Source organism: Pelodiscus sinensis, chromosome 4, assembly GCF_049634645.1.
Source record: "Pelodiscus sinensis isolate JC-2024 chromosome 4, ASM4963464v1, whole genome shotgun sequence".
NCBI lineage: Eukaryota > Metazoa > Chordata > Testudines > Trionychidae > Pelodiscus > Pelodiscus sinensis.
Genome location: NC_134714.1, coordinates 126,442,451 through 126,468,367, shown reverse-complemented (window position 1 = coordinate 126,468,367; position 25,917 = coordinate 126,442,451). Strand labels below are relative to the sequence as shown.

Genomic DNA, 25,917 nt, shown 5'->3' with positions numbered 1-25,917 from the left:
GGCTTTCAGGTTTTTTTAATTTAGTTGTTTTCTTGGAAAAAAAAAAAACAATAAGGCAAAAAACCCAAAAATAGAAGTGGAGGGATTTGATTTTTTTTTAAACCTACCGGGGTCCCTTCCCCAGGAATCCAGGGCCCCTGCCCCTCCTGGGCCTTCTCCTGCCTGAACACGCAGGGGATCGGCTAGCACTGGGCTTGGCCTCATCTCACCCAACTGGCGAGAGGGGACCTGCCCCAGCCAGCCAGCAGGCGAGGCCCAGGCAGCACAACTGCTGCCCCTCTCTGGTGGCAGAGGCGCTGGAGTCATGGAGGGGAGAAAAGAATCCAGAATGAAACGTACAAGGAAGGCACCTCAGTGTGTGATTCTCAGCCAGGGCCCAGGCTGCAGGGAGGCAGCCCCTGGTTTTGGGGCTGGCCTGCTTCCTCTCAGGCCAGGGCAGCACCTCAAGCAACAGCTCCGGCTGTGTCCAGGCCTCTAGGGGCAGGTGACTAACGTGGAGGGGAGAGGCCAAGTGGAGCAGGGCGATGCTAGCCTGGGGGGGGGGGGGGGGTATAGGCAAGGTGCTAGCCCAAAGCCACCTGTGGTTGTAGGCCCCAGCCCCTCCTCTCCCCGTGGCCAGCGCTGTGCCTGAGGGGCTGGGCGGGAGCTCCATGGAGCTGTGTGTGTGTGGGGGGGGAGGGGGGTGTTATAAAAACGGGACCCAGCTGGGGAGAGGGAGGGGGCAGAAATCAAACAAAATATTAGCTCTCTCTACATATATATAATATACAGCTATATAACAGACGCTTGCTCGGCCCCAGGGCTGCTCTGCCCCCACCGCAGCTCTCCCCCTTCCAGAGTGCACGTGGCGAGGGAAGACAGTGGGTGCCCTCGGCAGGAGAGGAGGGGAGGCCAGAGGGGGTGGGCTCACTACCCATGGCCCTCTCCGACACCCGACAGCAAGGCCAGCAGACACTGCCCCAGAAAGGAGGGCTCTCCGAGAGCAAGGGCAGTCACAGCCCCCACACCGGGATGTGGAAGGGGGGCTCGGGCTCTGCATTGCCCCCAGCAGCATTCTTCCAGCCCCAGGTGCACCCCTCGCTCCCACCTAAGGGGGGGGGAAGACGGGCCCCTCCCTACTGAAATACAGGATTCCCCCCCCCCCTCCCCGGGGAAGGACACTGGGGAGAGTTCAATTCTGACCCACAGCCCCACTGTGTACGCGTCCCCGTCTAAGGGGGCGAACAAGGGCCAGTCCTTTCTTTACAGCTCCAGGGCTCTTCCCTCCCCTAGGCTCATGGTGGGGTTGGACTGAGCTGGACAGGGCTGTGAAAGGGCTGGGGGGGACGGCCATCCAGGACACACAGCGCCAGCCTGGGGAGCTAGACGTCATCGCCAGTGTCAATCAGCTGAGGCAACCCAGCCAATCACCACCTCCAGCTTCTGCTTAGGGTGACTGATTTGGAACGGAGCGATTGGTTAAGACAGACAGACACTCGAGGAAAGTGCTAGGCAAGGAAGTCACATGATCGGCTGCTCCCTTCAACCTCCATCCTCTTTCCTTCTCCTGCTGCTGGGTCCTGCCACTTCCCGCTCAGAAAATGTCCGGGCACGAGCTCCAGTCCTGCTTCTCTTTGCTCTCCCAGTAGCCGCCCCGGTACACGTGTGCCAGCTCCTTAGTGACGGGGTCCTTCTTCCGCTCAAACCACAGTGCCTTGTAGGGGTCATAGGGAGTGCCTGGAGGAGGAAGGAAGATTGGTTGGCGGGGAGGTGTCAAACACCAGCCTCCCCTGGAGGGAAGAGGGAGCCAGGAGCCAGCCTCCTTACCGTCCTCCGTGGCCTTCACGGCCTCGGCCTCGCGCTTCTTGCGGGAGATGCGCTGCTTCTCCTCCAGCCGCTGCTTCTCGGCATTGGCCTCATCCCAGCGCCCGTTCTCCATCAGCCTCTGGTCGGGCCGCAGCCGGCTGTCGGTGGGTGCGGTGCCGCTCTCGGGGGCGTTGAGCGTCAGCGCCAGCTCGGAGAAGTAGTACATGTTCTCAGCGTTCTTCCTGTGCCAAGGGATGGGGCAGGGTGAGAGGGGGCAGGGCCTCGGGAGATCCTGCCACCACAGGATCCTCCCTCCATGCCCCTCAGGAATCCCTGATCTCTGCGCTCCTGGCAAAGGAGAAGTGGCCGCAAGCAGGGGGGAGCGCCATAGCCCCTCCGGGGGACAGACTGGCAAGGTGTGGGCTGGCACCTGTCTCAGACAGCCCGGCAGGGCACTGGGCCTATGCTGGACCATCTCGCCCCCCACCGAGGATCCAGCCGCGCCCCTAAGCCCAGTGGTCCTCACTCACGGGAGGGGGTTCCTTTTCCACAGTAGGACCTGGCTCTCCTCGGCTCGCTGCCTTCCCTCCGCGCCGTTCTCCCCGCCGCCTGGCAGCACCTTGAAGCAGTCCATCTTCTCGTCCCAGGTGCCCAGCAGGACAAAGTGCACTTTTCCCGAGGGGTCTGTCACCTCCCCCGTCACCTGCCGGGAGGGAAGAACACGGTGGGGCTCCGGGTGCAGCCAGCCAGCCCAGGAGCAGAGGGAGAGAGGAGCTCTCACGGGAGCCTCTAGAGCTGCTCCCAGGAGCCGAAAGAAGCAGCCAGAAATTCACCATATTCCTCCCCGCTCTCCCATTAACCCATCTTTCTGCTCAGGGGTTCACCCGATTCCTCCCCCCAGGCCCACTAATCCACTGCTCCCACCACGAATTCCCCAGACTACCCAGGCCGGTTATCCCAGCACATTGGGATTGGAGCTGACCTCCAACACCAGTAATAAGCACCAATTGGGCAGGCCCCTCCCCAGAGGTGGCTGCCATGTCACACAACAGGCGTGTCTCTCTCACCTGCCATGAGGCAGCAATTTACACAGGTCCTTTCCCATCCTGTTTTCCCCCCCTCTGCCCCACAGCACCTGGCTCTCCTCTCCCCTAGCACCTCTTCTGCCCTGCACCCTGTTGGGATGGGAGGGAAATAAGCCACGAGCCCCCCCTCACCTTCCTGGCCACGTCCCTGGAGAAGTAGCTGTAAGGAACGAACTTGAGATTGCACCTGTCGCCTGTCTTGTGATTGATGATTTCAATCTCGCCGGACTGGGGGGAGAAAGGGCTGGATGAGCTGGGCAGAGCAGCACTCACAAAGCACCTTCCAAGTCCCACCCCATTAGCGATGGGGAAACTGAGGCACTGCCGCTCAGTGGCTAGCCCGAGTCACACAGCAGGGGTCAGAATGCAGGAGTCCCGCCTCCCACGGCTGCCCCATGAATTCATTCCCGACCTGCCTGCTTACCTGGTCTATCCACAGCTTGCCCACGATGATGTTGTGCACCGTGGTCGTTACTTTCTTCCAGGTGTAGTGATTGCCGGAGGAGTGGAAGATGCAGTGGATGGTACCTAGAGGCATGGGGTTTGGAGCAGCCGTTAGCAGGCTCCCCCGTGCTGGGATGGGACAAACTGCACCCACCCCTGCTGCAGAAGCCCTGAAAAAGGGGCTAGACTGGCTGTTCCCAGCTCCTGGGGCAGCACGAGGGATGCCTGATGTCAGGGACCCTCTCCTGCATACCCAGCCCCCCGTGCACTGGGGTCATGGGACACGGGAATCTGTGCATGCTGCTGCCTCCTTGGGTCTCGCAGCAACTACTTGTGTCTGAACAAGCCTTCAGGGCCCAGCCCCTCAGTGCTTTCTTAAAGAGACAGCCTGCTCATCACTCCCCCCCCCAAAACACACACCAGGGCTCCCTGCAGCCAGGTCACTTCCCCCACCAGGGCTGTGCTGGGAGGCACCAGGAGTTGCTGCTCTCCCCGTGCAGATAAAGTGACCTACATGCAGGGTGCTTGATGTTGCTCCTCCCTCCCTGCTCACAGCCCCCTGGGGTGTGCAGGGCAGAGAAGAAGCAGTGGGAGTGGGAGCAGCAAGGCCAGCTGCCACGTGCATCCAGGTCAGTTTCCCAACTGTGCAGGAGAGGCACGCAGGGTTGCGGCAAAGGGGGCAGGGGCTGGGAGCACAGGAGAGACGGCGGGAAAAGGTGGCACAGCAGAGGGGTTAGGGTACAGGAAGTAGGGTGGAGATTGGGAGTGAAGGGAATGGAGGGTTTAGGGCTGCGGGAGGGGAATGCAGGGGAGCCAGGCACCATGCCTACAGGACACCAAAATGCAAGTTCACCCTGCAGGGAGTGGGGTGGGGTGCTGACTGGGGGAGCTTCCAGCTACTCCAGCCCCTGCCAGCAGGGGGCACTGCAGGGAGTATGGTAGGAGTGCGGGGTGGGGGCTCCCAGCTTCCCCAGCCCCAGCCAGCAGGGTAGGGGTGCAGGATGAGGGGCGCTCCGGCTACTCCAGCCCTGGCCTCTCTCAGCAGGCCGGTAGAGGTGGTGGTGGGGGGGGGGGGCTGTTCCTGCAGGAACTGTAACACTGCTGGGGCACTGGTTTTCCTATGTTCATGAAGTGGCACTTGTGTGTTTCAGGGGCGTCAGCCCAGGGTGGGTATTTGCTGCTGCAGTGCACGTGGTCTCTGGACAGAGGCGGGTGCTGAGTAAGCGATTCCAGGAAGGACAGGTCCCAGAGCTGGTCTGATTTAGCAAGACCTCCAGCAACACAGCAGACACCTATTTCCCAGCAGCTTGTAACATTTCCAGACACCCGACTGTACGTCTAACCCCCCCACCCCACCCACCCGTCTGGAGACACCAGCCAGTTGATGAGAACTCCCTCAGACCCATGCTAGGCACCCTACTTTCCACTGGCAAAGAAACAGCGCCGCCTAGTGGACAGGGCTGAGTCAGGACCCCCAGGTTCTGCTCCCAGCTGAGCCCCCCGCCGGCTGGGTGACCTTAGACAACTGACAGCCCCTCTCCGTGCCTCAGGATAAGGGCGGCGAAAAGCCCTAGATAAGAACTCGGGGTTATCAGAAACATCACGTTGGTTGTGGGGCAGGGGCTACCCAGCCACAATGGCACCTGCTTCGCCCTATCCACTATCCAAGCCCCTCGCCAGCTGGGGCCATTCCCACCATGGAAATGGAGGCACAGCAGCTGCGGGGCTAAAGATCACTGCACAGCAGCGTGGCGGTGGAACGGGCTCCAGGAATCCCAGCTCAGTAGTGTTTCTGCCCCCCGACCCCAGCTCCTGGAACATGCACTGGAGAGCTGGCAGAGGGATGGAGGCAGCTGCTTCACCCCACTCTTCCATGCGCCTTCCCTGGGAGCTGACAACACGGCACCGAGATGGGACCCTGACCCCAGCGGGCTGGGAAGCTGCCACGGCCCGAGGGGCCCTCCTGAGTGCCTAGCAGCAGGGAGGCTGGTGGCCAGGACTCACCGAGGGGCATGATGGAGAGGTATTTGCCACGGAACTTGCTGGTGATTTTGATCTCCTGGCGAAGCGTCCAGCCGTGCTTGGAGTGAGCATGGTGGGCGGCGGCGGGAGGGTGGTGGCTCACCTGGGCGAGAGAAGGGAGAGGATGAAATCGTTGCCCAGGGGCCTGTGCCACCGCTTGCCACTTCCGGCACCTGGCTCTGCCCGCGGGACCTAGAGCAGGGTGCGAGGGAGGGAGCGCAAGGGGATTGCGCTGGAGGAGCTCGCTAAGGAACGCCCCCTCCCCCCCGCACGGAGGGCCCTGCAGCCTGGTTCGCCCTCTCGGGCAAAGGCTGTGTACCTGCTCGCAGAGGGAGCGGTAGCCGTTCTCCTCCAGCCGGTCCAGCTCGAAGGTCTCCCCCAGGAGAGGGTTGAATGGCTTGCTGGTGCGGAAGACGGTGGTAGAGTAGGAGGAGACTGTGAAGGCAGCCACGTAGCACAGCTGCTCCAGGGAGCTCTCGCACTTGGCTGCTCGGTCCAGCAGATCGTGGTACTCCAGGTCCTCGGTGAGGCGCTGCAGCATGGACAGCGGCTCGTTGAAGTTCACCTGGGAACGGGAACAGGAGAGAGGAGTCAGGCAGGAGACTCACCCAGGACTTCGGCTGCTCGGGGAGCCCTGACACGAGGAACCCAACGACCGTAGATCAATGGGCTCATCATCCCGCAGCCCTGGTCCCGCTGTTTCTCCCAGCACTGGAGGGCCTCCTGCTCTCTAGGAAGCGGCCCCAGAGCACCCCCCGCAGGCTGGGGGACTCACCGGCATGGGAATCTTGGAGAGCTCCTTCCCAATGCAGTTCTTCATGATGCTCCACAAGTTGAGGCTGTAGTTTGGCTTGTTGGGAATCCGAGTTCTCTTCTCCTTTTTAGTGTCCTCTGGCTGATGTTTGTACTGAGGGCAAGATCACGCTGGGATGACCACGGGGAAGCCGATTTTCCAGGCTCTGACTGATCTCTTCTCCCTTTCACCTCCCTCAGATCATTACAGCTACTAACCCTTTGGGTCTTCCTCTCTACCTCCAGCCTGGGTCAACCTTCCTGACCCAGCCCCCCAGATCTCCCCTCACAAGGCCTAGTTCTCCCACCCAGCTTCCACCCCCCGCCACCCCAGTACCTCCAGCCCTGCCTGTCAGGCCTTGGCTTTGTGCCTGCCTATAGCACCCAGCAAGTGAAAAGTGCCAAACAAGTCACTGGTCCCAGGGAAATGCCTTGGGATACCAGCCCACTTTCCCCAGACAGCTTCTCTCTCGCGGGTAGGGCGGGGGGGGGAGAGGGGAGGAGGAGGAGACCATCAGCAACAAGCCCATGCCTGCCTCAGGCACAGAACTACCTGCTCGTCGAGGCTGAGGTCGCTGCTGGCGCCGCTGATGTTGCTGCCGGTACGTCTGCAGGAGTAGAGACAAAAGTCAGCACGTTCCACCCCTCCCTGCCCCAAGCAATCAGGCACGCACAGGGGAACGGAGGGACAGTACAGGACGTGGCGGGGAAGCGCAGAGACCCAGGCCATGCCAAGAGCCACCCCACTTCGCCACAGGAATGCAGAGCGTGGTGCTCACAGGCAGCGGCAGATCTGTGTGAGTATCCACGTAGGAAATTCTCCCTGCTCGGCAGAGACGCGGGGAGAGCGGTGCCTGAGATCACTCACTTGTGGCCCATGCTGTCCGGCATGGTGATGATCTCTGGCGCATCGAAGAACTCGTTATCGTCATCTTCGTCGCTCAGGTCCCCTTTCCCAGGGCCGCACTCATCTGCAAGAGGGAAGGGTGGCAGGCGATACACAAGACTTCAGTTCTCCATCTGCCTGGAGCTTGCAGCTAAAACCCAGCAGGAGGCACTATGACAAGGGTGGGCAATAATTTTTGATCGGGTGGGGAGTGGAGGGTGGGGGACAACTCCAAGGATCTGGAAAGTGGCCAAGGGTGGCACTCTTCCAGGATATTAATGGAGGTGCGGGGGCTGGGACGGGGGCTGGGTACAGAAGGGAGCTCGGGGTAGGGGACGGGTGCAGAGGAAGTGTGGGGTTTTGGAGGGAGTTTGGGTGAAGGAGGGGGCTGTGACCTGGGGCAGGAGTGCAGGGATTTGGATTGTGAGCTGGTATAGGGAATTAGTGGGCAGAATCTGGGTGCAGGAGCAGAGGATTTGGGTTATGACCTGGGTCAGGAGTGCAGGAGAGGGAGCAGAGGATTGGGGGAGGGAGGGTGCCAAGTACAGGCTCTGGCTAGGTGGCTCCCGACCAGCAGCCCAGCGAGACCCTCAGGCAGGCTCTTTACCCTTCATTCCCCCATATGCTGCCCAGAGTGGGGACCCTGTACTTCTGAGTGTTGCAAACCCAGGGGAGAGGGGTGGCATTGCATTCTGCTCACACTGAATACATTGTTTCCAGCCAGGGGGAGCCACGAGATTGCGCTGGGGACGGGAGCAGCGTGCAAAGCCTCGTCTTCCACCCCTGACTCACGGTGCTCAGAGAAGCACACGGTCCCTGCAGCCAGCTGCTTTCAGCAGTGTGTGAGGGTGGGGCAGGGAAGGAGCCTGCTTGAGGCTCCACTAGGCCATGGGATGGGCTATATTTTGCCCGCCCCTGCGCTACAGAAAGCAGGGTAGCAGCGCTGGCTGCGGGGGAGCTCCTGGCTATTCCAGCCCCAGCCCCAGCCTCCCTAGTGCGGGGCAATGCAGGGAATGGGGCAGCAGCGCTGTTTGGGGGGGGCAGCGCCTGGCTGCTCCAGTCCTGACCTCTGCCAGCAGGGGGCGCTGCAGGGAGCAGGGCGGGAGCATTGGCTGTGGAAGCAGCTCCTGGGTGCGCCAGTCCCAGCCTTTCCCACCTGGGGGAGAGGGAAAAGGGGGGAGCACTAGAGGGGAACCCCAGAGAGGAAAAGCTCCCAAGCACTTCAGATTTGCATGACCCAGCAAGACCCAGGCCAGCCTCGGAGGAGCCCGGCTCTCTGACCTTTAGCAGAGCCCCCACTGCCGGAGGCGCGGGCTGGCAGCACGGTGGCCCCTCGGAAGGCTCTCTCCAGGTGATTGTGCTGCTTGGCCAGCTGCTCCAGGGTCTCCTCCAGACGGATGCGCTGGTCTCGCTCGTACTGAAGGGACTTCTGCCACTTCTTGCTGTGTGTCTGCGCCAGCATCAGGAAGTCTCGACAGGCCTGCGGGGAAGAGCACAGGTCACTGCCACAGCTCTGTGCTCCACCCGGCCCCAGGAGCCCTGCACGGGTCTGTTCAGCAAGAGGCCGTAGGCTCCAGATGCCTCATCCCTACTACAGCCAATGCTGCCCTCTAATGGGTGGACAAGAGCTACAGGGGAATTTCCCCACCACTGGCGGAATCCCAGCCCAAGTGCCCAGCCACCCACCCACGACAACAATTTCCCTGTGAGCCCTTGGGCCGAGGTTCTGAGGACTAGTGGTGGCTTTGAGGCCAGCAAGTCCCTGACAAGTGCTTGGCAGCTGGGAAAGCCGGCAGCAACATGGAGGGGGCCCAGCCATTTGAGTGAGCAGGGCTTCCCAGTTTCCTCAGAGGCCTGGCTCCCTTCTGCGACAGCAGCCCATGCTGGGAACCTCCCCCAGCACCAGGGATACATCCTGTAGCCGGATTCCCCAACTGCCTCATGCCCCTCAGCCCTCTATGGCCAGGAGAGAAGTGATTGCTGGACCACATCTGCTCTAGCCTCCCAGAAAATTACTGTGCTGAGCTGGAACCATTCTCAGCCTGGCAGCCTGCTCCATCCCCACCCTTCCCAGGTCCTGCTGCCAGCAGCCCCCAGCACGGTATGCTGAACCAGGTGCCTGGTAGGCAGAGGTTGAAAAGGGTACAAACCCTTTGCACCTTTTTACCCCCTCCTCTGCCCTCCAGGCAACCCAGTTCAACCTGCTACAACAGCAGGGGCTGATTGCCATAGCCAGGGAAGACCTAGACCCATGGTGTCCAACTCACTAGCCACATGTGGCTGGCTGAGTGTGGCTAGTTCTCTGTAGCAGTAGCCACTATACTGCTTCAGACCTGGCTGGTCACGAGTCTTAGACAGTCTCCACAGGGCATTCACCACAACAGGGAGTGTAGGCCACAGGTGCTCCTGTTCTGCCCACCAGAAGGCTCTGATGCCAAAACCCATAGGTTGCCTGCACTGACTTAACAGGAGCAGTGGTTCCCAACCTTTTGAGCATATGGATCCCTTTTCAATGTATTAAAAATGTAATGGACGCCCCCCCACCCTGGGGGGGGGGGGGGGAGAGAGAGAAAAGGAAAAGTAAAGAAAGAAAAAGAAAAGAAAGGACTGGGCCCACCACAGTGGGCCCTATCCTTATTTTTAAACTTTCCACAGACTTCCTGCAGTACCATCGTGGACCACCAGAGGTCCACAGACCACAGGTTGGCAACCACGGACATAGGACAAGTAGTTCTGTGGCATCTTAGAGACTAATTAAAATAAATAGACTCATGAGCTTTTGTGGGTAGAACTCACTTCACCAGCTGAATTGGAGCAGAAGTAACAGAAACCAAGAGATCCATAACAGCAGAAGAAATACTTGTCAATTGTGAGACCCGCGTTAGTGAGGCTAATTAAGTGGGCTGGCTGTGACCCATACATAGTTTTTATGTGGAAATGCAGATGTTAAAGGCGGGAGACATTGGCTTTGTAATGCACCAACCACTTAATGTCTTTACAAAGCCAATGTCTCCCGCCTTTAACATCTGCATTTCCACATAAAAACTATGTATGGGTCACAGCCAGCCCACCGAATTAACCTCATTAACACAGATCCCACAATGGACAGGTATTTCTCTCTCTTGGGGTCTGTTTTTTCCACTCCAATTCATCTGAGGAAGTGGGTTTTACCGACGACACCCCGTGAGTCTATTTATTTTCATTAGTCTCTAAGGTGCTCCGGGACCACTCACTGTGATACAGGATAGTACGTCTGCCTTGTGCACTAGAGATCGGGTTCATTGTGACCACAGTCAGAGCCTTCTCGTGTCACACACACACACAGACCACAGTTCCTAGCACCATACAGCCTACGGTCGAGCATGCGAAGTTCCGCTCAACTCGGTAGCGGTGCCTGCCGGGGCCTGCAATCCCTGCAGTTCCGCCCTGCCGCGGGCCACACTCACGTTGATCATGGCGTTGGAGGTGATGCGGAAGAGCGTGGCGCGCTCATTGACCTGCTTGATCTTCTCGTTGCTCTCGGCAGGCAGCTTGAGGGTCTCCAGCTCGCTGAGGGAGCGCTGCAGAGCCGTGCCGTGCTTGGCGATCAGGTCGTTGCACGTGCTCAGGTCCTCCACTTTGCTGGACAGGGTGCGCAGGGTGTTCTGCAGCTCTGTCTTGTCAGTCTGCGACACGGACTCTTCATCACCCGACTCGTCTGGGGAGGCAAGGGCCAGCCATGTCACAGTCAGCCAGGAAGGGATGCTCAGCACCGACCGGACGCCTGAGTTTCCAAATCCTCCCCAGTCCCTCAGACACAGGTCAGCACTTCCTACATTCTGCCCTGCCCCCCACCAGCTCCCCAGTCACAGGAAGTGATGGTAGCAGACTAGATATGAAGGGAAAGTGGTGCTTCATCCTGTCCAATACAGCTAATATATGGAGAAATACCTCTCTCATAGAGCTGGAAAGGATCTTGAGAGGTCATTGAGTCCAGCCCCCTGCCCTCACAGCAGGACCAAGTACCATCCCTGACAGATTTGCCCCAGATCCCTAAATACCCCCCCAGGGTTGTGAGTTCAATCCCTGAGTTTAGCAGGCCAATGCTCAAACCACTGAGCTAGCCCTCAGCTGTCACCAATGGCTGCCTGGGTTGGAGCTGTACCACTACATTCCTGGCTTGGACACTGCCAGTGGGGACCAAACCTAGGACCTCTGGTTCTTAAAGCATGAGCCTCTCCTGCCTGGGCTAACACAGTCATCTCTGTCAGCAGACGCTCCAGCAATGGCCCTGTCTCCACTAGTGGGTGCAGAACACCAGGTTGAGTGGCTGCGGGTTACAGAGCCACTGCTAGCGGCCCATGCTGGAGACTAGGTTCCCACATTGCGATCTACATAAACTGAAACTCCAGCTAGTGCTCAGCACAGCAGCCTGGTCACTTGGCAAGAATGACCACACCCATGCTCTGCGCCGGACACCCATGTGTCTCAGCTCCTGGGTCTATGCTCGGAGCGGGTCAAGCGCTGCCTTTTCCACCCAGGCAACATCCCAGCAGCCCTGAGAGGGGAAGAGCTTTACCAGACAAGAGACTTGTGAGCCTTCTTCCTTGGCCTAACAGCACACGTCTGCTGACCAGGCCCCGGCATGAAGCTCACCTTGCTTCCCAGGAGCTGAGAAGGGGCATGGACTGCAGTTAAGGATGGAGGGAGGGGACTTTTACTCCAGACAGGCTATTTTTTCTGTTCCCATCTGTTTCAAAACCAAATCTGAAGTGATTATTCAAAACCCAGGATGACAGGGCTATTCACTGCATAAGGATCTCCAAGACGTCTAAGCCAAGTTACTATCAGAACAGATCAAGCCAGGAAAATTTAAGGGAAAGATCTGATCGGACCATGTGGCTGGGATTCCTGGCTCAGGAGGTGTGTGGTAAAAAGCAAGAGAGCCCACACAAAGGCATATATTAGAATGCAGGGACAGTCCAGGAAAACCAGAGCCCTGAATCTTGAAATTCAGAGTTAGAGATGGCAGAAAGAGTCAGGTCTTAGCACTGTCAGAGTCAATAAAGATACGACTGCTGACCTTTTAGTGGATCCACTAGAGGAACACCACCCAAGGTCCAGAAATTCCAAGCAGGGAAAATGCAGAGTTACATTAAATGATTTTACTGGGGTTGCTCCCAAAGACACCACTCAGGAACGATGCCCCATTGCACTGGCAGCTGTACGCTGCCCCACCCAGGTACAGCTAATCACTTGCCATGTCCACAGTGGCTAATCTGGAAGAGGCCTAAAAATCCTGGGATGTTCTTCCCCTGCCTCAAACCTGACAAATGCCCTTTCATTTTTCCAGACCTCGGGTATCATTTGTTCCGTATTACATGGTACAGCACTGACAGCTGCCACTCCTACAGCAGCCAGAGTGTGTATTAAAGGGCGTACCAGCTGACACTATTAAAGAGGTTCAGAGCTCATTGGGGAACATTCACATAGGACCTAAGTATTGCTTAGTGAAACACACAGACCAATTTCACTCCCAATAGTGAAGCTAGAAAACCAACAAGCTTAGCACTAATTTCTAAGCAGGGGCCAAGAACTCAGACCATCAAACACAAAATTCAGTGCCCGGGGACAGCTGGACACCCACCACTGGCATCCACTTCACTGTCCTGAACACTGCAAACAGCAGCTGCCTGAGCAGGGAGAGACCTTGTACGACTGCAGGAACAGATCTTTATGCACGATCGTGCCACAGCTCCAGACAGGGTGAGGCAGTGGCTGAGGCACCGTCAGATTCCCCCCTATCTCCCATGGGAAATAAAAGTCATTGGAGCTAACTAAATCAGTGCACAGGGAAAAATGGCCTTAAAAGCTTCTTGTGGCTGAACACAGCAGCTTAGACGCAGGGTGGCGAGCCAGGCAGATCTGTGATAGACAGGCAGACAAAGATGTAGTTTTGGAGCTACAGATCTACCAGAGATTAGGGATGTAAAATCCCGGTTAACTGTGATCCTGCTGTGTGGTGCGATGGGCTTGGCCGGGCTGAAGCAACCCCCCGAATGCAGCAGGATGTGAGTGGGGGGCTGTTCCAGCCTGACTGGGCCCACTGCACCACGGGCTGCTTCAGCTAGGCAGGCGTAGCCCACCGCACTGCAGGTGGAGGGCAGACCTGGAGTAGCCCCCCGCCAGTTAACTGGTTACCCAGTAAGCATGCTGGTAAGGTAACCGGTTAACCCTTTACATCCCTACCAGAGATGGAATGGCCTAATGGCAAAGTCCATCTGTCCCTTATGCTAAAGCAAACTGGAAGGCTACAAGCCCCCGGGCCACATGCTGCCATGGAGCTTCAGGCACGCGAGTCAGTGGGCACTAAGCAGCGACTGGAGAATCATGGGCTCTGTGCCAGGCAAGGCTGAAAACACGTGGTCCTTGCCTGGAGGAGATAGAACAGAAGATGCCAAGAATCCCAACAGGGCAATGAGTACGGCTGTACTCAGACCCAGGGCGCACATCACATCCCTGGGGTGGGAAGGAGATGGGTATCGGGGGGGACGAAGTGCTCAGTGCTGTTTTCAGTCATCATCTGCAGCTCCAAAGAGCGCGGAGCAGAGAACCTCAGGAGTGGGGAGATACAATCACTGAGGAGGCTTCGATCTCCTCTCCTGACACCCAGAACTCCATCACGGGCCTCCAAGCCCCTGCCTAAGAAGAAGGGAATTCAGTATTTATGCTCATTTCTCTGCACCGGCCACCACTAGGCCCCTCCCTCCTCTTCCACAGAGCTCCCTCAGAAAAGCCACGCATGGCACCCTTACCCGATTCAGCCAGCATCTTGACAGCCTTGGCTTTGGCCAGCTCCAGAGCAGTGACCCAGCGCTGCCGCTCCACCTCAGAGCTGGCCTTCAAATGGTACGTCTGTGCCCCGCCGTTGGAGATGATGAAGTTACAAGAGTCCTCCACAGTGATGTTGGCTGTGGCGAGGTTAATAGTCCCACGACAGGTGTGACGCATCTCTGCTTTCGATCTGCAATGATGGTGGAGAAGGTTGGGAAGCAGAGCAAAGAATGAGTAACCCAGGTCAAGGCCGAGAGGAGCATCACAGAACCAAATTACAGGCATGTCAAATTAAGATGGTGGCAGAGAAGTTTTTAAATTAAGGGCTGGCGGAAAGCTGAGAGGTCAGGCACTGTATGTGAAAGAAAGAAAGCTGACCTAGTGAAAATCCTACATGAAAAACAATTCCATAGAATTTTTATGGCTAGAAAGTCCTGGCTTGATTAATAAATGTTTAGCAGTAAGACTAAATTACTGACCCTATGACCAGGATGGCGACAGTGCTTATGAAATGCTCAAGGAAACTAAAGACGCTGTAAGAACAGAAAACCCAATAATAATGGTAATAGAGATGTAGCCGTGTTAGTCTGGTCTTGCTGAAACAAAAGACAGGACTATGCAGCACTTTAAAGACTAACAAGATGGTTTATTAGGTGATGAGCTTTTATGGGCCAGACCCACTTCCTCAGATCAAATTGTGGAAGAAAATTGGCACGACCATATATACCAAAGGGATACAATAATTTTTAAAAAAAAATGGCTAAGGTAATTAGCATCTTTGTTAAGGCCCATTCGTAAAGTGTCAAATTTAACAAAGATGCTAACTACCTTAGCCATTACAAAGATAGCTTCCCCAATTATCACCCCTAATATCATTATCTTACAGACACTACCTCCCCCTCCCCCGTTTTAAAATCTGATGTCAATTTTATGTGTGTTCATTTTTTAATTTTTTTTTAATTATTGTATCCCTTTGGTATATATGGTCGTGCCAATTTTCTTCCACAATTTGATCTGAGGAAGTGGGTCTGGCCCACAAAAGCTCATCACCTAATAAACCATCTTGTTAGTCTTTAGAGTGCTGCATAGTCCTGTCTTTTGTTTCAGCAATAATAATGGGGTATTTCAACTATTCCCATATTGACTGGGTACATGTCACCTCAGGATGGGGTGTGGAGATAAAGATTCTGGACACCATAAAGGACCACTTCTTGGAGCAGCTGCTCCTGGAATCCACAACGAGGGAGGCAATTCTTGATTTAGTTTTAAACGGAGCATAGGATTTGATTCTACAGGTGAACATTACCTGAACCACTCACTAATAGCAACCATGACATTAAATTGAACATCCTTGTAGGGGGGAAGTAACAAAGAAGCAAGCCACAGTAATATTTAACTTCAAAAAAAGGAAAGCTACACAAAAACAGAACGGAAAAGGATCAGGTACCAGAGCAAAATGCCTGCAAGCTGCATGGGAATTTTAAAAACACCATAATAGAGGCTCAAACTATAGGTATAACCCAAGCAGCAAAAACAATGGAGGACCATAATAAAGCCACCACCATGGCTACACAATAGTAAAAGAGGTAGCTAGAGATAACAGGACATCTTTTTAAAAATTGGAAGTCAAACCCTACTGAGGAAAATAGAAAAGAACTCTAGCAAGTCAAGTGTAAAAGTGTAATTAGGCTGGCTAAACAAAGAATGTAAAGAACAATTAGCGAGAGACCCCAAGAAGTCCATCGGAAGAAGGAATCCTGCCAAACAACCTATGGGGTTCACTGGATGAACAAGATGCTGAAGGAGCACTCAAAAAAGACAAGGCTGTAGCAGAGAAACTAAGTGAATTCTTTGCATCAATCTTCACTGCACAGTATGTAAGGGAGAGTCCCACACCCGTGTCATTCTTTCTCAGTGACAAATCGGAGGAACAGTCACAGATTTCCTCTATTGGCACAGCAGTTTTGGAACAAACTGATCAGGTAAACAGTAATAAGTCACCAGCACCCAATGGGATTTACCCAAGAGTTCTGAAGATGCTCAAATATGAAACTGCAGAACTGCTAATTGTGGTAGGTAAGCTATCACTTAGTTCTGCTCCAGGCATCTGGCTGATTTAACAGAACACAGATTTGTATAAAGGCTCCAGAGGTGATCATGGCAATTACACATGCATAAGCCAAACCTCAGTGCCAGGTACATTTGTTCAAATGATCAAAATCAAGATGATCAGATTATAGATGACAGGGATGTGAAATCCTGCTTAATCAGTTAACCACTTAATTGGGCCCCAGCTGTGGCCAGAGCAGTCCTTCCACCTAAGGTTGCCAGTTAACTGATAAGGATGATACTTATCAATTAACTGGTTAACCGGTTACATCCCTAGCAGATGAGCATGATCTATTGGGTCAGAGTCAACATGGCTTATCACGAAATCATGCCTGGCTGTTGCAATTCTTTGACCTGGGTCAAACAAACATGTGGTTAAGGGTGATCCAGCAGACACAATGTATTTGGATTTTCAGAAAACCACTAATAAAATCCCTCATGAAAGCATCTTAAGCTGAGGACGCCGTGAGAGAAGGCCCTCTCGTGGATCACTAACTGCGTACAAGATAGGTAGCAAAGGGTAGGGATAAATAGTCAGTTTTCACATTGGAGAGTGGTAAATAGCAGATGCTCTCAGGGATTTGTACTGGGACCAGACCTGTTCAACACATTCATAAATGACCTGGCGAAAAGGGGTAAACAGGAAGCAGCAAAGTTTGCAGTGATAAAAAATTCAATTCAAGATGGTTAAGTACAAAGTTGACTGTAAAGAGTTACAAAGGGCTCTTACAAAACTGGGTGAGTGGGTAATAAAATGGCAGATGAAATTCAATATTGCTAGAGTAATGCACACCGGAAAGCAATCTACTATACAAACAAAATGATGGCCCCTAGATTAGCCGTTAACACTTCAGAAAGATCTTGTTTCTGTGGATAGCTCTCTGAATTCATCTGCTCAATGTGCACTAGCACAAAAAAAGGAACAATGTAAAGAATCATTAGGAAAGGGCTCGCTAATAGGACAGAAAATATCATGTCCCTATATAGTTCCACAGTTTGTCCAAATCTTGACTATTTTTGGAAGTTGATGAGCTGATCACATCATCTCAAAAAAGGCATATTAGAATTGGCAAAAGTACAGAGAAGGCCAATAAAAGGCCAATTCAAGGGTCTAGAACAGCTTGCAGAGGAGCAGAGATTAAAGAGACCACAGCTGTTCAGATTAGAAGATAAACTTAAAAAACAACAAGTAGTCTGGTAGCACTTTAAAGACTAACAAAACGTAGATGGCATCATGAGCTTTCGTGGGCACAGCCCACTTCTTCAGATGAGACACTATTAAGGAGGAATATGATAGAGGTCTAAAAATCATGATTGGTGTAGAGGAATGAAGAAGAAAGTGTTATATATCCCGCCACAAAACACAACCACCAGGGGTCATGCTACAGATTAAGAGGCAGCAGGTTTAAAACAAACACAAGGAACACAAGGAAGTGCTACACACAACAGAGTCAGCCTATGGAACTCATTGCCAGGGATGCAGTGAAGGCCAAAAGTATAAATAAGCCAGTTCAGAGAAGACTTAGGTAGGTTCCAGGAGGACAGGTCTATCAATGGCTACCAAACAAGGCAATCAAGGACACAACTCCATGGCGTTAGTGTCCTAAGCCCTCCGACGGCTAGCAGCTGGACAACAGCACAGATCATTTGATAATTGCCCTATTCCGTTCACCCCATTTGAAGCATCTGGGGCCAGCCACTGTTGGCAGACAGGATGTGGGTGAGCTGGACCACAGGTCAGTGACCTCAATGTAGCTGGCATCATATCAGAGTCCACCTGTTCCCGCAGCATCCCATCCTCTTTCCCATACAGAACTCGAGCCAAGGAAGGAGAGGTGGGGCTTTTGAGACCTTAACATCACCCCAGCATCAGCCAGTGGGGTGGTTGTGGAATGTCTGGTACTCCATATGCTGGTGGCTTATTCTGATCTGAGCTGTTTGCCACAAGGGCATCACTTGCCAGGTTTTCCCCCTGCCAGCTTTCACTGCCACATGGCAAGCTGCAGAGGCATTTCTCTCCCGCCTCTCATTGGCAGTGGCTCCCAGTTTGTTCTATTAATGGGTCAGGCCGATCCCCTTTTAAGGTCTGTATAGGGAGGCTTTCCTATGCACATGTGATCTCTACACTGGGAGGCATTTCTATTAATAGGGCAACATCTTGAACTTCACAGAACCGCCTGGTAATTTAGCCCCACCGGCCAGCAGCACACTAGGCAGGCCAGATGGCTGGGGATTTTATGTTTGCTGCTGAGAGTTGGCCAGACTGGCAGGCTTTCGGGGGTGTTAAGCCCCAGGCAGACTTGGCTTCAGAGTTCATGCCAACAGCCTTCTGCCTCCAAAGGAAATATTAACCAAGCGGACTGGTGAATTCTCTGGCGAGCCACGTCACTCTGCTGTCAGCATGCCCAGCAATGCATAGAGCAGAGCACGTGTTCACACACAGAACCACCACCACCCAGCAGGAAATTCCAGAGCAGGTCAGGGGAGATGTCCCTGCTGGATTCTGCCCTTTGATCTCACTGATTGGGCAATTCCCAGCGATGGGAAGAGAAAGGCCCCCAAATACCATGGCACAATTTGCATGTCTGGAAGGCTGGGTCTCCCTTCTCCCCCCCTTTAAAGGTCAAAGGCTCTCTCCCTCTGCACAGACAGGCTGAGCCAGCAGACGGACATCTCTTCTGGCAGGTATCCAGCCTTCCTGCCCTGAGAATCACGTGAGCTTTTCACCAGTCAATCTAGTTATTCAAGCTGCAACCTTTCCCTCCCCCGCCCCAGCTTAGAATGAGTTCGAAGTTCCCACTGTATTGCTGCGGTTCAACGCAGGGCCATATCCCTGCCTGCATAACCAAGCAATACCTAGGCAGCCAGGGGCTGGCACACACCCAGACCTTCTCCCTGGCCTTGCCAGCTTGAGGCTGGCATACCAAGGAAGCTAATGTAGGGAGGAGTGGAGGGGAGAGAAAACTATGACATGAAAGTGCTTTATCTCACGGGGTTGTCACTTTTCCAAAGTATTCCCTAAACCCAGGAAGTCTTTTCTCGAGAGCATAGGAGAAGGAGCCTGGGGGAGGGGAACTGTGCATTCTCCCCTCCCACAGCCCTAGCTATGTAACATAAGCTTGTGTTGCCAGCTATTCTTACCCTCCAGGTTCTAGTTACTCTATGAATAATACAGGGCAAGCCACAGGAGAACAGTTAACAAGCAGCCACCCTACCCCATACTCAGTCCAGCTGCCCTTCCTCTGCGTTGTCACTTTAAGCAGTTCAGATTCAAGATAGTGCAGGAGTTGTCCCATGCAGATACTTGCCCATGGCTTTCCTGAGATGCCACAGGTCTGGGCTCAAGGAAGGGGGAGAATAAATCACCACCATCTGCAGATTTAAGCTTTCATTTGCATATTAAATGTTTCTAGCCCTTAAGGTTGGGAGGAAAATCCTCAAAACATGACCAAATGCAGGGCTGCCTTCCTGAAGATGCCATGTGTCTACTCAGGGCTTTTTTCAGCATGGTGACATTAACACCACGCTGGTCAGTTTCACAGCTGCTATTCAGAGCCCTCTGGCCCACAGTGAAAGTCTCAAGAATCTCTCTCAGCTACTTGCTTTTACATCACCATCAGAGCACCTGAGTCTAACGTCCAATCCCAGAGAAGCTGGGCAGTGCCTCTGTGCCTCCATTACACTAAGGTCACACAGGGAGTCTGTGGCAGAGCCAGGATTTGAACCTACATCTCAAGTGTCAGGCTGGACTAGCTTCTCTTCAGCTGCTGGGGAAAATAGGAGCAGACGCAGACCTTGCCGCAAGCCCTCAGGAGGATCCGAAGGCAGAAGGGAGTAAAGCAGCAGATGGGTCTACACCTAAATATGATACGGATCAAGCTACGTTGCTCGGGGCTGTGAAAAGTTTCAGGGCTGTAGTTAGGTCGACCTAACCTAACCCCCAAGGTACATGCAGCTAGGCTAATAGAAGAATTCTTCCACTGACCTAGAGGTCACCTCTTCAAGCTTGTCAGACATCTACTTGCCAGAGGCAGAGATGAAGAAGCCCCCATAAAGCATGGGGGGAGGGCTCAGCTTGGCAAGAGGAACTACCCCTTGCTTCAATCCAGGCCTCTGGTAAAGCTTTTAACCCTTATACAGGGTCTGGGACTCAGATATCAGCTACAGGAAGGGTGTGCACGGGGGTTGCGCTACCTGCAGGTATTTACCTTGGGGACAGCAATGAAATTACTTCCAGGCTGCCCAAAGCTAAGCAAGCCAAGCCAGGCTGGATGGAAGATGTCCGCACAGCACTATAAGCAGGACTGCAAGCAATTCAGGAAAGAAGGCCGTCGGAAGTGGGAGTGACTCAATGCCCCAGTGTGGTGGTGGATACCAGGCTGTACCAGGTGCTGATGTAAGCGGAGGCCGTGGTGATTAAAGTCTTATCGCACTCCCCACCCTCACCTGGGCGTGTTGGCCAATTCCAACAAGCGACATTTGAAAGCAGACTAAACACCTCTTTGTGATCCTTCAGGACAGATGGCGCCAGCAAAATATTTCTGTGGATTTTTATGGAAGGCTCTAGCATGCTCGCCCTGGTAGAGGAGAACAGTGCTCAATTCCACCCCAGCCCCATGGGAGGCCTGGAGCATGGAACCCATCCACCACAGTGTGGCACTTTACCACCCAGGAGCATAGTCTGAGCAGCACTTTTACACACGGAGCAGGCTGCAGCTGCCTCAGAGCCCCAAAATACCTGCACTATCCAGAAATGTGAGGGGCGGGAGGCTAGAGGTACACGTGGCCCTTCTGGCTGTGCAGGCAAGGCCCCTGGTGCCCCATTCACCCAAACTAGGCATGACAGGGAAGTTGCCACTTCTCTCCCAGCGCAAGGCACTGCCAGGCTAGACTGATCACACATCCCCTGAGCTTACATCTCACGGATCTACACGCTTACAACAAGAAACATTTTGCTTAAGATTTAGATTGGTCCCTGAAGGGCAGAGGAACTCAGAAGATGTTTTAGGGACTGATCGCCCTGCAAGCGCTGGTCACGTACTCTGATTCTGGGTAGGGTGTGAACCTAGGGCATGCAAGCCAGGGTACGATGGACCGCAAAGGGCTTAGGGTTAGCTGCTGCCAGCGCTACTCAGAGTTCAGTGTGCACAACTCAGTGTAGGTAATGACACAAGGTGCCAGTTTGGAGAAGAGGAATTATGGGCTGGCAGCAGGGGGGTCTCCAGCGGCTCAGGATGCCCACTTCTGAGCCAAACAAGGGAACATAAATGATTACTCTGCCAGGCAAACTGCAGAGTGGAGCTGGGTGAGCACCTACACTCAGAGACCTGGCTGTTTCCTGTCACGCACCAGCCAACCACCAAAGGAACAAAGGAGTTGCCCTCCCTGCTCCTTCCTGGTTGGCCTGCTGGGCTTCAGAGGGAACATCAGGAAGAGAAGGTCTCGGTACCTACAGGTAATTTCCAAGTGAGAAAGAAGGAGAGTTTAGAGGAGTCAGTGGCAGCAGAAGGCTTGTGCCAAGAAAGGGACAGAATGGAATGAGGTGAAATTCTGGCCTCGGCGGTAACTCAGTGAAGAAAAGGGGGATGACTCTTAGCAAGGGGGAACCCCAGTCTCTGTAACGACTAAGGAAGCTTTTGTCCAGCAAGCCCAGTTCAGATGAGGGGCAGGGCAGGCCTGTAACTTTACTAGTATCTCAGTAGGGATGTTAGAAATAGTTTATTTAGTAATCATGTAGCCGCAACCATTCTTAGCAATAACACAGTTACTAAAATGATCAACTCCCCCGGGGCGGGGCTAGCAGCCAGTGCACTCCCAACCCCCCAGAGGCAGCAGCACAGGAGCTGATTTTTAAACTGGCTCCTCACACAGACCAGGTCCCACCTGCTACTCCGCGCTACTGCCTCTGTATCAGAGGCAGCAGCATGAGTTGGCAGGTGGCTCCCCTGCATGCTCTTCATTTATAACTTGGACCTGCAGGCTGGGACTGAGCCAGCCTGCAGGTCTGAGTTTTAAACACAGAACACATGGGAGGGAGGCGGGGGAGAAAGGTGCTGCAGTTAACCGGGACCATTAACTGATAAGCAACATCTAGCTGCTAACATTCCTATATCTCAGTAGCCCTGGCTGGGACACTGAGGAGGGGCGGGGGTTGGAAGGAAGCACTCATAGAACACTAGAACTGGAAGGGACCTCAAAAGGTCATCAAGTCCAGTCCCCTTCCCTCATGGCAGGACCAAGCACTATCTAGATCATCCCTGATAGAGGTCTGTCTAAACTGCTTTTAAATATTTCCAATTATGGAGATTTTACAACCTCTCTAGGCAATTTAGTCCAGTGTTTAACCAGTTAGGAAGTTTTTACTAATATTCAACCTAAACACCCCTTGATGCAATTTAAGCCCATTGTTTCTTGACTGATCGTCAGAAGACAAGGAGAACAATTTTTCTCCCTCTATCCTGTAACACCCTTTTAGGTACTTGAAAGCTGTTCCCCTCTCAGTCTTTTCTTTTCTAAACTAAACAAGCCCAGTTCTTTCAGTCTTCCCTCATCAGTCATGTTTTCTAGACTTTAATCATTTTTGTTGCTCTTCTCTGGACCCTCTCCAATTTCTCTACAACTTTCTTGAGACGTGGTGCCCAGAACTGGACACAATACAGGTGGTCCCCGAGTTACGAATGCATCGACTAACCACTGTTTGTCCTTACGACCAACCTCCCATTAAGCCAGTCCCTGAGTTACGAACGGGAGCAGCGCTTACAAACAGTGTGGTCCCATTTAAATGAATGGGGTACGACTTACAAACAGATCAAGTTACGACCTGAGTTAGGTACGTAACTTGTTCATAAGTCGTGGACTATCTGTACTCCAGTTGAGGCCTAATCAGCACAGAATAGAGCAGAATAATCACTGCTTGTGTTTTCCTTACAACACTCCTGTTAATAAATCCCAGAATCATGTTTGCTTTTTTTGCAACAGTGTCACACTATTGACTCATATTTAGCTTGTGGTCCACTATGACCCCTACATCCCTTTCTGCCCCTGTGCTCCTTCCTAGACAGTCGCTTCCCATTCTGTATGTGTGAAACTGATTGTTCCTTCCCTGATCCTATCCTCCAAAGCACTTACAACCCCTCCCAGCTTGGTATCATCTGCAAGCTTAATAAACATACTCTCTATGCCAATATCTAAGCACGGAGATAGGAGATTTCTAGGTAGTAGGTGTTTGGGCAGGTATGTCTGTACCTAGGCATCCCAGCAGTTTGCATGTTCATTACTTTTCATGAAACAAAACGTACCCAGGATGAAAGACACTTTTCTTGCTGTGGTACCTTTAGCAACTCAGAAGCCCACTGATTTTGGGGGGGAGGAGGGAATCTCCCCCTGGGAGAGGGCTGAGACCTTATCCAGCAATTTCACCAGAAGATCTCAAAGTATCATTGCCCACATTTTACAGATGGAGAAACGAAGAGGGGAGCGACTTGCCAAAGGTGACCTAGCAAGCCGTATCAGAGCTGGGAACAGAACTCAGGTCTGCTGAGTCCCAGTCCAGTGCTCTATTCAGACGGCAACACTTCTGCTTGTAGCTAGAATAGCTCAGCAACCTGTTGTTCTGGTTTGGAGGGGGGAGGTGGCAGTCCAGGGAATTAGTGGAGGGAGTGGCTCTGGTGGCTCCCATACCTTGTAACCAGCAGCCTAAGGGGATATGGAAGGTTTGTCCTCCCCCTTTGAAGGGATGGTAGCTCCCATGCTCAACTATCTATAGTTGGTGAGGAGTCTGCTACTCTGTTTGGGTCTCTTGTTGCTCTTGTGTTTGTAGTAGTTAAGGGACCTACTGATCTGGATGGGTGTCTCCCCCTTTGGATGCTCAGGAGGTGGGTCATCTCAGATGTTCAGGTGTATCTATTAGCTAGAAACTCTTTGCCTTGGGTAAAAGGGGAATAGATCTCCCACACAGGAGCCTCAAGGAGGTTTTCCAGTGCCAGCGTGAGCTGACAATCCCATAGCTACCAAGGGACAGAGCTGAGATGGTCTCTCCTAGAACAGGATCCATTTGATGAGATTTGTTATAAAGCTAGAGGGGTAATGTACCGCCAGTAGCTGAAGAGCCCACTGCTCTGATGGGTAAGAATAGGGACTGCCAGACTGGACAAGGCCCAAAGTCCATCTAGCCCTGTACTCTGTCTTAGACAGTGGTCAGTATACAGGAAGAAGCAAGAACCCTGCAATGGCAGGAAAGAGATAATCTGTCTCCTACTTTAGGCCTCCTCTAGTCCCAATAGCTAGAGATTATTCCTGAGCGAATTCCATAGGCTATCAGTGAAAAAAATCATCGCCTGTCAATGTTTTAGGGTTAAGAGGTAGGAAAAACAGAAGTTCTCGTCTCAAAACCTGTCATTACTTTTACTATGACCTCTCTTGTTGATCTTCTCTCTAAAGTACCAATCCCGATCTTTTCAATCTCTTTTCTTGTAAGAGTTATCCAAGTTTTTGATCATTTTCATCACCTTCCTTTGAACTCCCGCTAAATTAGGCATTATCTCTCTGTTGAGATTTTGCTGTATGGGAAGATCTCTTATATTTACAACAAGCGTGGCTCTTGGAACTCTCTCTGTGTGGGGGTGGACACCAGTACCTGTAACTGAAGAGTTCACTGCAAAGGTGAGGAGGACACGAATGGTGTCCGTTCCTAGAGGAAGGTATCTGTAGCACCTGAGAAGCCACTACTCAGGAGATAAGGAAATAGTTCTCTCTTTTTCCCTAGAGGCTAGAGATTTTCAATCTTTGTCCCTTATGGGGGCAGACACTCCAGTACCTGAAGGAGCTTGTTGGTCTCAGTACTTATCTGGTCCACCTTCTCCACATCCTTGTGAGGCAGGGTAACATTATATGCACCTTACAGATGATGCCCAGAGCACCTGGCTTCCGCAAGGTCACACATGGAGTCTGCGGCAAGGCAGGGAATCGAATGACCCGGACAAGTCCTTTAACTACGTGAACATCCTTCCTTGGGGATGAGGGGCAGAAGAGGAGCCTTCCCCCTGCGGGGAAGTAACCACTCTCCGTATAAGCTTGTTGATGTAAGGAGAGGAGCTGAGCAGCCTCGTGCTTGGGTTCTTCCCAGGGGGCTCTAGGCAAGGACAGGGTTAGAGAGCAAGAGGGAAGTACCCAATGACACCCCAGAGCCAGGGAAGGGCCCGGCTCTCTCACAGCTGCAGGGTGGACTCTCCCCAGCCTTGGGCCCCCATGGGAAGCAGCCCCCCAGCAGGGTGGGTGCCATGCCCTGTAGTAGTTGGGGGGATGGCTCTGTGGTGAGGGACTCAATGGGGGGGGGGGAGCAGCTGGGGACCCTACTGCCCCTGGGGACAGGGTCTGGGTCAAGGTCTCGGTGGGCGGGGCCTGCCCTGCGCTGGGTCAACAGCCAGAAGGGGCGGGGCCTGTCCGGGGGGCGGGGCCTCACCTGTAGTAGCTCAGCAGCCCGTTGCTCAGCACGAACCAGCGCCGCTGATACCCCTTGATGTAATTGGTCCATTTGAAGAGCCAGCCCTCGCGGGCCGACCCGGAAGCGGAGCTGCTCGACCCGGAAGCGCTTGTCACCCCGCCCGGGCCCGGGCCCGCTCCGACGGGGCACCCGCCCGGCGCCGGCGAGGGGAGCGGGGTCGCCTGGCCGGGCCCGGAGTTGCTGCTGCTGCTGCCGCTGCCGCCGCCTCCCGCGGCTGGGGCCGAGGGTCCGGGCGCTGCCGCCGCTGGGCCCGGCGCGGGCCCCGCCGCCCGCAGCTCCGACATCTCGCGCCGCGTCCGGGAGCTCGTCGCGCCGCCGCCGCCTGGAGCCCAAGCGCCCTGCCCCCTCCTGCCTCTGTGCGCGGCGCCGTCACCCGCCACACCCCCCGCGCGCTGCCCATTGGCGGCGGCGCCGCCCCTCTCCGGAGCCAGGCGTCCCGCCCAGCCGTGCCCCCGCCCTGGCTCTGCTATTGGCTCAGC

General features: G+C 54.0%; 1 protein-coding gene across 1 annotated transcript; it reads right to left on the bottom strand.

Moving 5' to 3' along the window:
• OSBP (oxysterol binding protein) lies at window positions 1-25,852 on the bottom strand. Its single transcript, XM_075928499.1, has 14 exons — window positions 25,397-25,852; window positions 13,809-14,017; window positions 10,461-10,711; window positions 8,296-8,494; window positions 6,997-7,099; window positions 6,682-6,736; window positions 6,112-6,243; window positions 5,656-5,901; window positions 5,319-5,439; window positions 3,295-3,398; window positions 3,003-3,098; window positions 2,316-2,488; window positions 1,807-2,027; window positions 1-1,716 (listed from the first exon to the last, which is right to left on the bottom strand). Exons 1-14 carry the CDS (start codon window positions 25,720-25,722, stop codon window positions 1,574-1,576), a joined length of 2,379 nt encoding a protein of 792 aa, XP_075784614.1. The 5' UTR covers window positions 25,723-25,852; the 3' UTR covers window positions 1-1,573.
• Window positions 25,853-25,917: the final 65 nt, after the last annotated feature.

Excerpts from the sequence above, each read along its gene's own strand:
- OSBP (XM_075928499.1), bottom strand. The coding sequence starts at position 25,722 with ATGTCGGAGCTGCGGGCGGCGGGGCCCGCGCCGGGCCCAGCGGCGGCA. Across the intron at positions 5,902-6,111 it reads TCTCCAAGATTCCCATGCCG|GTGAACTTCAACGAGCCGCT; the intron begins GTGAGTCCCCCA and ends TCCCGTTCCCAG. Across the intron at positions 3,099-3,294 it reads GCAAGCTGTGGATAGACCAG|TCCGGCGAGATTGAAATCAT; the intron begins GTAAGCAGGCAG and ends TTCTCCCCCCAG.